General features: G+C 55.6%; 1 protein-coding gene across 1 annotated transcript in view; it reads right to left on the bottom strand.

The window, feature by feature from the left end:
• The window catches only part of PAPPA2 (pappalysin 2), an 89,198-nt gene extending 85,328 nt beyond the window's left edge, over positions 1 to 3,870 (bottom strand). Inside the window, exons 1-2 of the mRNA XM_038143691.1 lie at positions 3,740 to 3,870; positions 3,399 to 3,589 (exon numbers count right to left, since the gene is read on the bottom strand). Of these exons, the coding sequence (XP_037999619.1) occupies positions 3,399 to 3,589; positions 3,740 to 3,870 (322 nt within the window). The remainder of the gene's footprint in view (positions 1 to 3,398; positions 3,590 to 3,739) is intronic.
• Between the last annotated feature and the right edge of the window lie 9,655 nt (positions 3,871 to 13,525).

Raw genomic sequence — 13,525 nt, 5'->3', positions numbered from 1 at the left:
GCCATGTCTGGCAGTGCCTGATGAGTTCAACACTGGCCAAAAGAAATTTAAGTGAGCCCAGGTATAAGGACTTCATCCAAGTCCTCAAAGGGATGTAAGTAAGGCCAAAGCCAGCTCTACAACAGGGGAAGAAAATCAGTAAATCAGCAGCTGGTGCATCCTAGGCATGGCCAGGGATGACATCTCCACATCAGCAGCAGTGAAAGTTCTGCAGGCAGAGCAGCATGTCCCACAGCCAGCGACCACTGCAGAATAGTGTAACAAAAAATGTCTAGCACCAGGTCCTGACATCTCTCAAGGGCCTTCATGAGAAATCAGCAGGGGAGCAGTTTGAAGACCCCAGAGTTTGCCAAGGAGCTTGGCATTTTGTCCTGAGGCAACTCACCAGAAGGGAAAGCTGTTTGTAGAAGAAGTGTGAGGTATCTCCTCAGCAGCTCTAAGTACAACTCTGCCTCTGATACCTCAGGCAGGAAAGAGGAGCTCTAGCCTGGTTTAGGCTGCTCACCTGTGCCTTAGGGGAATTGCCTCTGGGAAGTGAAACAAGAGTTGTCGGTAACGGTGCAAAAAAATTTGAAGAGGAAGGTACCTGCCAGGGAAGGTCATGGAGAAAAAGCCCACGAAGAGATCAAGTGTGCCCCTTTGTAAGGACCACACTGAAAGCAGTCTCTCCCACTGGGGCCAGGAGTTTTGCAGCACAAGGAATAGCTTTCAGTCTCATGCTTTGAGACCCAGATACTCTAGGAAATCGGCTGCTAAAGCTCCAGAGGGTGTGACAAGGGCCAGGAGCCTCTAGTCACGGTCAACCCTCAGGGCATGCAGTGGGAACCAGCTCAGGGACCCAAAGAGGACATCTGGATTTAAACACGGCAGATGTTTTATATGGTCTCTGGTGAAGGATCTGACCCAACAAAATCATCTACAATCTGAGTAAAAACAAACCTCAGCCTGGCACAAAGGGAAATTCCTTGGGGTTCTCCAGAAGCAGAGCAGGCATAGATGGAAGGGAGACAAAAAAGGTGGAAAACGATACAGCATCACATGAAAGGACTCTCATCTGCTGCCCAAAATGAGCAGGACAAGGAAGAAGAACCAGTTTCCTTCCCTAAGAGCGGCTGTGGCAGGTTATACTCCAGCAGAAATCCCCCCATGAAGGAATGACTAAGAAGGATGAACAACCCCATCCAGGGTGGCCCTGAGGCAAAATGTGGCATCTAGGGGAAAAAAACAGTGACTCCTGAGCCTTCAGTCCAAGCAGCAGCCACACCAGCTGACAGGACAGCTTGCTTTCCATGATCAGAGCTGCTTAGCCTGCCCTTGCTTCCCAGGCACTGATGCTGGAAGAGCTCAGCTCTGCCCTGCTTTCCTCCTGCCTTCCCTCACACATGGACACTTGGAGCCTCTCCAGCTCCTCCACACCTCTGGATGACCTCATGCTCAGTCGCCTCTCTTTCCACAGAGCAGGAGCAGCAGATCAGAAGCAGACTCGGCACCTGCCGAGGGCTGGCAGCTGCTTCTGTCACCTGCTCACACAAAGTGCCAGCAGCACTGGGCTGGCCCCCTTTGGCCACCCACTCCCAGGCCCTTTGGTCCCAACCACAGGGAGACAGTGGGAAGTGAGCAGTGACTCAGACAGCCGGAGGTGCCTGGGGCTGACTCAAGCCCTGGAGCAGGGAAGCTGGGGGATAGTACTCGAGTGAATGCCAGTGCTCACGGGTGGTGCTTTCAGCCCGAACAACTGTCCCACCCTCCAGAAGGAAATTAAGAAATAAAGAATGAAAAATAGTAATAAAAAAACCTCTGCTGGCTAGCTGGGAAATTCAAACCCCAGCACCTGCAGGCCAGACCTCCAGATGCAAACAGCCGTGCTGCTGCTGTGATGACTGGGAATTGTGCTCCATGCATCCCAAGGTGCTGCCTGCCAGCAGGGGGGCATCGAGGATGCCGATGGAAAGGCGGACAGAGGGGTGGATGCTAGGGAGTTTGGTGGTTTCCTTGTACAGAGCTGTTTTTCCCCTCTGCCACAGACTCCAGCTCGTCCCCCCTACCTCTTGCACAGCACAGGTGTGGTTATTGCCCTAGAACTGAGGAGACAAATCAATGAAAGGGACCAGGCAAAGCAGAGGGAGGTTCAGTGGAATGATCACAAGCCAAGGGAGAGCTGGGATAGAGAGAGGGATTCCCCAATCAGCTTGGCTGGGGCAGCACATGAGCACAGGAACCTGCACTGTGGGGACCCCAGACACTGTGGCAGTACCATCTGTTCCCAGCCCTTCCTAGCATCCCTGCACTGCCCTGCCGAGTTGTACCCAGACACAAACACCCATCCTGGCACAGCTGAATGAAGCATCACCACAGGAGGTGACATCTGCCCCACTCTGTGCCTGTGTGCCAGTCTTCTCTGTCTCCACAGCTTCTCCAGCACAGGATCGTTAAGGTTGGAAAAAAACCTTTAAGGTCAAGTCCAACAGTTAACCCAGCATTGCCAAGCCCAAATAAACCATGTCCCTAAGGCACCACATCTATACATTTGTTAACGATTCCAGGGATGGTGATTCCACCGCTTCCCTGGGCAGCCTGTTTCAGTGCATGACAACTCTTTCAGAGAAGAAATTTTTCTCAGCGTTCCGTGTAAAAGTCTCTTGGCACAATTTAAGGTAATTTCCTCTTGTCCAATCACTTGTTACTCAGGAGAACAGACAGACGACCACTACACCCTCCTTCCAGGTAGTTGTGGAGAGCAACACAGTCCCCCCTGAGCCTCCTTTTCTCCAGGCTGAGCCCCCCCAGCTCCCTCAGCTGCTCCTCACAGGGCTCGCTCATCCCTTGCCGGTTTCTCAGCAAGCTCTTGAGGGGGGCACTTACGGGTAGAACAATTCCCTGGGGCCGCCCCCTGCCCCGCAGCCGTTCCGCAGAGCGCTCGGGGCCGGGGCCGGGCGGGGATGGGGCCGGGGCCGGGCGGTGAGCGCGGCGCGGCTGCCACCGTGCGGCCACCGCCCCGGGACCCGCCGGGAGCCCCGCAACGCCTCGGTGTGCCCCGGGCAGGGGCGACTGGTGCGCTGCGGGGAAGGGAGGAGAATCGGGGGGAGCGTGTCACCCAGAGGGACATTCCAGCTCCCGGCGAAGGAAGACGGAAAATCCAGATGGAGTCGGGGCGGGATGGGGGGATGGGGGGGAGGGGGGCGGGCTGGGAGGACGGGGCGGGTGGGAACAGAGGGGAGGGGATGGTTTAGGGTTTGGTCTCAGGGGAAGGAGGAATATTCCACGCCCGCGGTGCTGACAACACGGGCGTGGGCGCGGGGTATCACCTGCCAGAGCGGGGAAGCCGGGGAGTCCCCCGTGCGGATGTTTGCGGCGGGTCGGGGGGTGTCGGGTCCCCATCCCTCCCTGCCGGGGTTTACCTGCGATGATGGCCGGGTTGTTCTGTCCGCCCTCCGCCTTCACCCACAGCTCCAGGGTGAACTCCTCCCGCGGGACTGCGGGCAGCGCCTCCGCCCGCGCCGCCAGCTGCTCCCGGCCGCCCGAGAAGTACAGGGCGGGCAGCGGCCGCTCCCGGGGAGGGTCCGGCACCTGCGGCTCCCGGCCCCGCCGCCTCTCCCCCCGGCTCCGGCCCCGGCCCCGGCCGTCCGCCTCGCCCTCCGGCTCTTCTCCTCCTCCCCTGGCTCCCCGCGGTCTCCGGCCCCGCGGGGATGCAGCTCCGAGCGCCCCGTGCGCGGCGGGACCCTGCGGGTACAGCCCGTACGGGTGATGCGGGGGCGCGGCGCGGCGGCTCGGAGCCTCCATCCCGCAGCCCGGCACCGGCGGGGGCTCCCCGCGGGCCAGGCTGAGCGCCGCCAGCAGCAGCGCGGCCAGGGGGGCTCCGCCGCGCAGCATCCTCCTTGGGAACGAAGTTTGGGGGCTGGGAGGTGGGGGGCGAGTGGCCGCGGGGGAAATGGGGTGTTCAGGGGGCAGGCGGGCGGCAGCGCCGGGGCACGGTCCCCCGCCCCCCGCCGCAGCCGCTGCCCCCAACTTTTCCCCGGCACCGCTCTCCTCCCTTCTGCTCCTGCGAGAGGAGGAGGAGGAGGAAGAGGAGGAGGAGAAGGAGAAGGAAGGCGAGAGCACCGCGGCGGGGACCCCCTGTCTGCCTGCAGCCGGGGTTCCCGGGGCACGGCGGACCCTGCGCGGCTCCCGGCGCTGCCCGGCTCTGCCTGCGGGAGCGGGGGATGCGTTAGTCGCCCTTATCTAGAAAGCCCCGAGGCGCTCCGCTCCCCACCCCCACCTCGAGGAGGGGTGTGGAGGGGGGGCTGCCCTTATTTAAAGATGATTATGTCCAATCTAATAAACCCCGAGCGGAGCATCGCCCTCCCTTCCCTCCGCCCTCCCGGGCGCTGCCCAGGATGCTGGCGGGGAGGGGATGCGGAGGAGACACAACCCTCCGGGCGTTGGGTCCCCTCCGCACCCCCTTCCCGCCCTCGGGGTGCTGGGACAGCACCTGCCCTGTCCCTGCCCGTGTTTTCTCCTGCTGTAGCTCCCACCTCGCCTCCATCCTCCGTCTCCGTCACCTAGAGGGGAGGAAAAGAAGCTGAAAGAAGGGGACACCCTCCCTCAGCCCTGCCCCAGGCGAGGGGAGAGGTTGTCTTGGACTCGGGGTCGCTCCTCGGCAAGAGATTTTTTCTGCTTTTTCTTGCTTTTATTATTTTTTTCCTTGCCCAAACAATGACATATGCAGAAAGGTGGGGTGGAGGTGCCTTATCTGAGCAAACCACATCCAAAAGCCAAAATAACCCCTATGAATGCAGCAAGGGAGTGGGCAGCAGTGTGAGAAGCATCTCACCCACCCTCTGCCAGAGGGTACAGCACCAGTGCTGCTAGGGAGAGTTTCTCAAAGCATACAGGTGAGAAAACAAACCCCCAAAGTTTCCTCTTGGTTCCCAAGACTCCCTCACACCGGCACATGGCATAGGGGACTAGGAAAACTTCAGCAAGGAGATTCAGTGAGATGACAAGCTTTTTCATGCTTCCTTTTTATTATTATTATTTTATATATATTTTTTTTTTTCACTCCCAAATACTATCTGTGGCGGTCAGTCCGAAGCAGGGTTGCCAGCGAAAGCTGGGAGGCCCATTCCAGGGTACAGGCTTTCAAACCAGCAAGGCAGGAGGGAAGGGATTTAAGAATAAACGGCAGGAGCTGGCTGTGTGGGGCTGGGCTTGGGCGGGTTTTTTGTCTTCTCAAGGTGGGAGGGTGATGGGAATTAGGGTGGGGGACTGGTGCCTTTAGTCAGGGGAAGACAGAAAAACACAGAGCTGGAAAATGTGAGGGTTAGGAGGGGTGAGCACAGCGCATCTCCTGCTGCCTGGGAAGGAGGAAGGTGGGTGTGAGCACACAGAGGTGAGGGCTGGGCTGGCGGGGTGTGAAGAGGAAGGGAGGACACAAGGGAGCGAACAAGGCCAGGCAGAGCAAGGATGGCTCACGCAAAGTTGCTCAGGCAGCTCCCGAGGACATTTGTGGCGTGAACCACATCCAAGCACAACACCAACACCCATTGCTTGCAGGGAGCTGGTGAGAAGAGGTCTGCAGCTCTCCTGCCTGCACCCACTGACCCAGTGCCCATCCACTGGCAGTGGGGGCACGGAGACAACCCTGCTCAGGGCCTGGCACTGGTGAGGTGGCCCAGCGAGTGTTGTCCTGGGGCCAACGCCAGCAAGCACTGCTTACAGTGAGTATTCATTCAGGAATGAACCAGGCTCCTGATAGCTCTGTCTACCAGGGCTTGATAAGAGAGGATCCCACGGGATGGCTAATTTTGAATGGTGGTGACTTTATTAAGAGGCTGTTTATCATCTTGCCGCACAACATTCTTCCCCAGGTACTCCAGAGAAGCAAGACCCTCAACAACATATGCTGCCATCCAAGAGGTTCAGCAGCACTGCCTCCTCAGGGACAGCCTAGCTGGGATGAATCCAGCACCAAAGCAACAAAACCCTCCAGAAGTGCACCCAGGCAGGGACTCTATATATAGGCTCTGGCCTGGGCTAAGCTGCTCCCTTGACAGGATGACACCCACAAACAAATAGCTCTGCTGTCTGCAGAGTTGGGATGCACCAGGAGCTGCAAAGCCCACCAAGGAGCCAGCTTCTCGGGGAAAGATGGGCAACAGCAGAGGAAGGCTCCCTGCCATGCCAAGCCCTGTCTTCCTCTGCTCTGCCTGTCCAAGCCTGAGTCTGTCACTGGAGCAGGAAGCTGAGACTATGAATCATTATCCCGTGCTGGCTCCTGAGCACTCCCAACCCAGGCAGGATCCCCTGGCAATCCCTGCCAATGTGGGGCTGGTGAGGGTGAGGATGGCAGGACCATGGGGACACATCACTGGGCTGGCTCAGCATCAGGGGAAGAGGCATCCTGGGATGCTGTTCCCATCCCAGCACCACTGTGGGCTACAGAGTAAATCTCTGTCATTTGGATAATTTTTTAATAATTTGCTTTAAAAAACAAAAACAAAAACAAAAACAAAACAAAACAAACAAAAAAAAAACACCCCCCCCCAAAAAAAAACAAAACAACAAAACAAACAAAACCAAACAAAATCCCTCACAATTAACTGACCACTGAGATGATGTCACTGCCTGTGAACATGTGAAGAGAAGACTGGTCCTGTGCATAAGGTGGGGATTCCAGGGTGACTGACTGGTGGCAATGTGCCCTCAGCATGTTTTCTGTCTCTCAGGGAAGCAGAGTGGGCATCTGTTAGAGATCCCAGCTCAAAGCCAGGCCCTCTTGGCTAAGGAATGCCACAGGCCTGGCATCTTCCACGGAGATGCTCCTCGCAGGCAGGGTGCCACTGCAGTTCAAACCTGCTAATGCTGTTCAGGAGCAGGTAAAAGCATGCTGGGGCAGGAAGGAGGAGGGCAGAGGGGTGTCAGAGGGTCACTTTGCCCGGTTATTCCTCAGCCCTTCCCCACTCATTGTCCTTGCTGGCATGTCCCTGTTCTCGGGACCCTCCGGGCTGTCAGTCTCTGCAGTCAGGGTTATTTGGGATGGGGATTGGATAAGACAGGCTGATGATGCTGGGAAGGAGCAGGGGGCCAGGAGCTTCTGGAAGGAGGCAGGGGAAGGGGGGAGCGCCATCAAAATGAGATGCTGAGCGAGGGCTCTGGGATGGTCCCAGCACAGGAGTGAGGTACCCAGGGCTGGTTCAGCCCCCACTGGGGGAAGGTGAGGAGCAGCTGTGGGGTGCACTATAGGGGGAATGGACAAGATGACCTTTAAAGGACCCTTCCAGCCCAAACTATTCTATGATTCTAGGATTTAGCTGGAGCAGAGGCTGAGCCTTGCTTTTCCCCACGCCTGTCAAAAACCATCAACAAAAGCCTTCCTCTCCCTCCACTCCTCCTGGGGAAACCACCAGTGATCTTGACATGGGAATAAAGGCTCGGGGAGAATCCAGCTTTTTTGTTCACGGCCAGGCAGCCAAATCCCACAAGCCTGAGACAGCAAGCCTCAGCAATCAAAGCCACGAGCAAGAGCCGACCCCGCTCAGGGCACAGCCCCAGCCCTCCCTCCTCTCCCTCCCCAGCTCTCCTGCTTTTCCCAAGCAGATTAGGAGCCTGTTCAAACACTCAGGACCCCCGGAGGTCAGAGAGGCTGGCCTCCTGCACCAGAGGTTTGTTTGGGAACTCGCTGAGTTTCCTGCTTCTGGTGGGTCTGGAGATAAGCCCTGGTGTGCAGCCGCCGTCTGGTGCCAGCGCCGGTAGGAGCCCCCAGTCACACACCGAAAATCCAGCAGCAAAAGCTCCAGAGCCATACAATCAAAGGATCACAGCATGGTTTGGATTGGAAGAGACTGTAAAGATCATTTAGTTCTACCCTCTTGCCATGGGCAGGGGCACCTTCTGCTGTCCCAGGTTGCTCCAAGCCCTGTCTCACCTGGCTTTGGGCACTTCCAGGGATCCAGGGGCAGCCACAGCTTCTCTGGGCACCCTGAGCCAGGGCCTGCCCACCCTCACAGGGAAGAATTTCTTCCTAGTATCTAAATGAAAACCTACTCTCTTTCACTTAACAGTCATCTCCCTCTGTCCTGTCACTAGATGACCTTGTCCAAAGTCCTGTCCCCTGTGTGTTTGTGCCTTGCAGATGAACACATCTTGTAAGGAATGAGACGCAACCACAGAGACCCCCCACAGGCACTCCCCTGGATCCTCCATGGCCTGGGAGGCTGGGTTCCCCTCACCCTGCAGCACCCAGTAAGGTTTCCCCGTGCTGTTCAGTCCCATGAGTTTGGTGACAACAATTTCTCTGCTGAATTCAGCTGTACCTGCCTCGAGGCTTTAATGAGCCACATACATGACCTCAACTCCTTTGGCAATGGAGCCAAGGAATTAATTTAAATAACAGCAAAGGATATGTCTGCTGCCTCATCCTCACACCTGCCTCCTCCCCTGGGCTCCGAGCCACAGCCTGTAGATTGCCCAGGGTAGCAGGAATGCAGGGAGTCTGTGGAGGAAGCCATTGGGACAGTCATTGGGGCGTCAGCTGAGGTGCTTGGAAGCTGGTTCATTGCATCACCGTCAGCTGCAGCAATTTCAGAGCAGCCTTGGACATCATGCTGGAGCCCTGAGCTGCAGCAGAGCTGTGCTTTGGATGGTTCTTGCAAGCTTCCAGTAAAAACCATTTGCTTCCAGTTGTGGGGTGAGGATGGTGAAGATGCTCAGCAATTCCCTCATATCTCTGCATAGGGAAGACATTCCCCGCACAACAGCCTCCAAGGATCTTCCTGCATCCTGAAGTTTCACACTTCACCAAGAACTTGCGGGTGCTAAATTAAGATCTGCTAGAGAACAGGGCATGACCTTTGCCAGACAGGGTGTCTCAGATATTGAAAGTTATTCCAACTGCTGACAAAAGGCAGGGACTTATCTGCCTTTATGTAATGTAGCCCTTCCAGCAGCCAAGGAGGAAAAGCATACATGAAAAAGCAGGGGGGAAATGGAATCTAGCTTCTCACTTCCATTCTGCTGCTGTTATTGGGGAGTTTCAGCCCCATTAAGTCAGGATAGTCCAAGCACAACTCTATCCCAGCTCAGTGGGAAGCTCTTGCCAAGGGACGCAGCTCCTGTGCCTGCAGCAGAGGCAGGATCCCAGAGGAGCTGTGCAGGCTCCAAAGGGAGAAGCATGTTGGTACAGACACAGCAGGGACCCACTCAGACTTTCAAAATCCCACTCCAGCAGAGCCAAATCTGCGGGCAGGAGCTCCAGGAGAGCACTACTACACTCATGGCAGCTCTGGTGGCCAGGTGGAATATGCTGCATGTGCCCACACCAACATCTCGTTAATCCCTGTTGGAAATGCTGCTCACACGATAGCATCACCTCCTTAATCGAGCACGACTTCCCCTGCAGGAGGGTCAGAGCAATCACCTGTACAAAGCTCCACCTTCCCCTGATAGCCTCCACCCTGCTCCTGCATTTTTAGACGCTTTCCATGTGTCGCCCAGACAGAAAAGCCATTTGCTAGAGCCAGCTGATGAGACATGAAGTGAACACTTAATCTGGCACCGGTATCTGAAGGATGAGGGAAGGGAGAAATGGCTTGTGCCACCTCAGAGCAGATGCAAGGCTCAGCAGTTCCTCAAAATTCACATTTGAAGATCTCTCATCTGACCCCAGCCAGGGAACAGCTGCAGCAAGAAGGAAAGGAGCAGAAGTAAAGTGGCTGGGGTGGAGGCAAAGGGACTGCATTTAACTTTTACCTCAAGGTAAAGCAGGGGTTTTGGTACTGTGAATTAGAGGTGCCGCCTTGTTGTTGATCCAAAACTCACTGTCATTGGGACATCCTCTATCCTGCAGAGAACCTGCTTTGTCATTTGGCAGTGTGCAATTAAAAGAAGCACGAAAGAGCCAGACTGAGATCTTAAAAGCTGGCCAGCGGGGCTTTAAGTATTTGGGGTTTGGACAAGTTCATCACAACAAGGAAACACCTCGGCCTTCCCCATTCATTTTTAGAACAGACAAATAAAAATAGACTTTCCAGAAGAGCCACAGACAGGGGAGAGAAGGGGATGCAGCCATGTGCCAGCTGCCAAGGAAGCTCACAGCCTCCAGCTCACAACTGTGCTGTGCACCTGCACTGCTCAGGCCATTCATGTCCCACCTTGGGGCAGGTTGGAGCCCTGGTTAAAATGCGGAAGAAAGGATGAGTACATACACACACACATTCTTCTCAAGCAAGAGAAAAAAGGGGTTATCCCAGGCTGGGGATATGACACCTACTGGTTTTCACTGGACAAGGAAAAAGACCAAGAGATGAACTGTGGCACCACCCAGAATCCAGCAAGTCTTCAGCTGCTTTTTAGTTTGTTTGTTGGATGTTGCCCACAGCGTGGTTTTGTGCCTGCACCGTGGGAAGTGGCAGCAGCCCCAGGTGTGCACCCCCAGGCCAGTGGCATCCTGGGACTTGTGAGTACACACATGAAGCAGGAGCTGGAGGCACCAGGAGCATTGTTTCCCTCCAGCCTTTCCAGCCAGAGTGGGTACCTCCATTTCCCACAGGAAAATGCATTGGAAAATGCATTTCCCTTGCATTGGGATGTGTCCTGCCACGCTGTGCCTCCTGTGGCAGTTAGCTGAAGCCTTTGAATCTTTGGTTTCATGCTCCTGAGCCCTTCAGTGTCTCTATCAATGGTGATGTGATGATGCTCCACCTCTGTGGCCCATCTCAAGCACAGAGACACCTGAGGGTGTTTGGTGTTTTACTCCTGAGATGCTTGAGGCATTTTTTACCCAATCTTAACCCCAGTGCCACCTTAAAACCTTCTCAATCCAGAGTGCTCACCATAGCTGTTGAGCAGAAGAGGGCAAAGCAGAGGTGTGAAAGCCTTGGTGTCAGGACAAGGTCTTGCTGGCAAGGACTACCCCTTCCAAATCAGAACCTTCCTGGGTGCTAAAACAAATTGGATTTTTGTAACCTGCTCTCATAGTCTTCATCTCAGCTCAGTCAGAGCTAATTAGCTGATTTATCTTTATCCCTAGGTCAGGTTTTCCTCTCAACCATTTCTATGACTCCTGGTTGGGAAGGGTTACTCAAAGCCATCTCTGACCTCCCTTTTGTGCCACTTCCAGCTTCTGCCAGACTCACTGTGCTGGCAAGAACAGGAAAAATGCAGGAATCCCAGTCTGGGGAGAGCTAACAAAATCAGTAATCTATCACTTAGGATGCAAACCTACTGGGAAGGTCTTTCCAGTTAAAAATGAAGAGGAGAGGCTGTTCGTGCCATGTCCTCCCCGTGCAAGCCTCCAGCTCCCGAATCTGCTGCTGGAGAGTTCCCTGCAGCTCAGTGTGGCCATGCAAGATCCCACATTATCTCCTTCTTGCAGCCCACAGCATTGTGCCCTTTGCTGCAGCTCTACCACCATCACCCTCAGCAGTGATCCTTTCCCTCCTTGCCTTCTCTAGGGCCCTGGAGACTCTGGAAACATGCCATGTCCAACTGCTTCCCAGCTGGGCCTGGGGGCACTAGGCCAAGCAGGAGGAGCTCCAGGGGTGCATCAGTGCCTTGAGCATTACCCACTGCCCAACGGGGTCTGTGCCTTCGTGCTGCTCCTAGCCAGAGCACAGCTCCCCACCGTTGCCACTGGGGACTGTGGCGGAATGTGCTGCTGCACAGACTGAAGGCAGCTGAGAAGAAAGATAAAGCTAAACCTCATTTTGCTGGGATATTGGCATGCTGGCACTGACGCGACCCTCTTAGCTCAAGTTGGTTTTCTGTGAAAAAACCTCAGATCAAACTCATCCAGCAAAATCCCTGAATGCAGAGAGAGTTGTCCCCGTAAGAGGCTACTTGGCAGCACTGCTGTCCCAGGCCAGTTTGAGGGATTAAAACTAAAAGACCCTTTTGCCAGTACAGAAGGTCTTCAGCATTGGCTGTATTTTCCCTGGGATTAAACCGTGCTGGGGAGAACATGCTTTTCCAGCCTGCTACTGCCCCTGGGCTGAGAGGGGATCCTGCCTCAATGGGTTTCCCAGCTAACGGGCTGAGAGGGGATCCTGCTTCAAGGGGTTTCCCAGCTAACAGGCTGAGAGGGGATCCTGCCTCAATGGGTTTCCCAGCTAACGGGCTGAGAGGGGATCCTGCCTCAATGGGTTTCCCAGCTAACGGGCTGAGAGGGGATCCTGCTCCCAGCTAAGGGGCTGAGAGGGGATCCTGCCTCAATGGGTTTCCCAGCTAACGGGCTGAGAGGGGATCCTGCCTCAATGGGTTTCCCAGCTAACGGGCTGAGAGGGGATCCTGCTCCCAGCTAAGGGGCTGAGAGGGGATCCTGCCTCAATGGGTTTCCCAGCTAACGGGCTGAGAGGGGATCCTGCTTCAATGGGTTTCCAGCTAACGGGCTGAGAGGGGATCCTGCTCCCAGCTAAGGGGCTGAGAGGGGATCCTGCCTCAATGGGTTTCCCAGCTAACGGGCTGAGAGGGGATCCTGCTTCAATGGGTTTCCCAGCTAACGGGCTGAGAGGGGATCCTGCTTCAATGGGTTTCCAGCTAACGGGCTGAGAGGGGATCCTGCTCCCAGCTAAGGGGCTGAGAGGGGATCCTGCCTCAATGGGTTTCCCAGCTAACGGGCTGAGAGGGGATCCTGCTTCAATGGGTTTCCCAGCTAACGGGCTGAGAGGGGATCCTGCTTCAATGGGTTTCCAGCTAAGGGGCTGAGAGGGGATCCTGCCTCAATGGGTTTCCCAGCCAGCCCCCTGCCCTCTCAGGACTGATTTGCCCTGCCACTCTGCCAAAGCAGCCCCAGCACTGGAGGCTGAGCCGGGTCCGCAGGGCCTCGGGGCCGCCTGGGGGCGGCGCGGGGAGCCCCGAGCGCGGCGGGGACCCGGCACCCACCGGCCCCGGCGAAGGCGCTGCGGTTCTTGGTCTCCCCCCAGTGACCAGACCACATATGACAAAGCGGCGGGTCTGGCTCGTGCTGGGGATTTCCATCCCCACGAGCAGAGCTCCTGGTGTACGATTACCAGGTAATTATACTAATCATTATTTCCCGGAATCCTCCCCGTGAGCAAAGCCCTCTCGTTGGTGCGCAGGCTTGTGTTGCCACTTTTGGAAGCAAGACCCTATTTCTCCCATACACCAGCACTAGAAATGTATATATTCATTCATTAAGGAGCACCGACACCACCGTGGCAAATGACCTGTCAGCAGATTTACAGCAGGAAGTAAGTCACTGCCTCTGAGACTGCGCTCTTAATGTAATTATAGTCCTCTGTTTGGAATTCGTTGTTAATTAATATTCATGCTCTGTTCCCCATCTGCCATTCCATGTTACTGGATCCTTCTGAGATTGATCAGAGGGATATTAAGGCAGCAAGCAGACGGAGAAAGAGGGGTTGCCTGGTGGGAGGGGATTGAATCAGCTTTTGGAAGAGGAGCAGAATTGCATCCAGGACCCCAACTGCTCTGGGAAGGAATGGCTGAAGCATCATCCTGGCTTGCTCTGTTGCTGAGGGCAAATAAAATGGATGGTGAGAATGATGGATCAGAAGATAGACACCACTGG

The sequence above is a fragment of the Motacilla alba genome, chromosome 8 (assembly GCF_015832195.1).
Source record: "Motacilla alba alba isolate MOTALB_02 chromosome 8, Motacilla_alba_V1.0_pri, whole genome shotgun sequence".
Lineage (NCBI taxonomy): Eukaryota > Metazoa > Chordata > Aves > Passeriformes > Motacillidae > Motacilla > Motacilla alba.
Note: the sequence above shows the minus strand (reverse complement) of the source record. Positions and strands in the feature narration are given on the sequence as shown.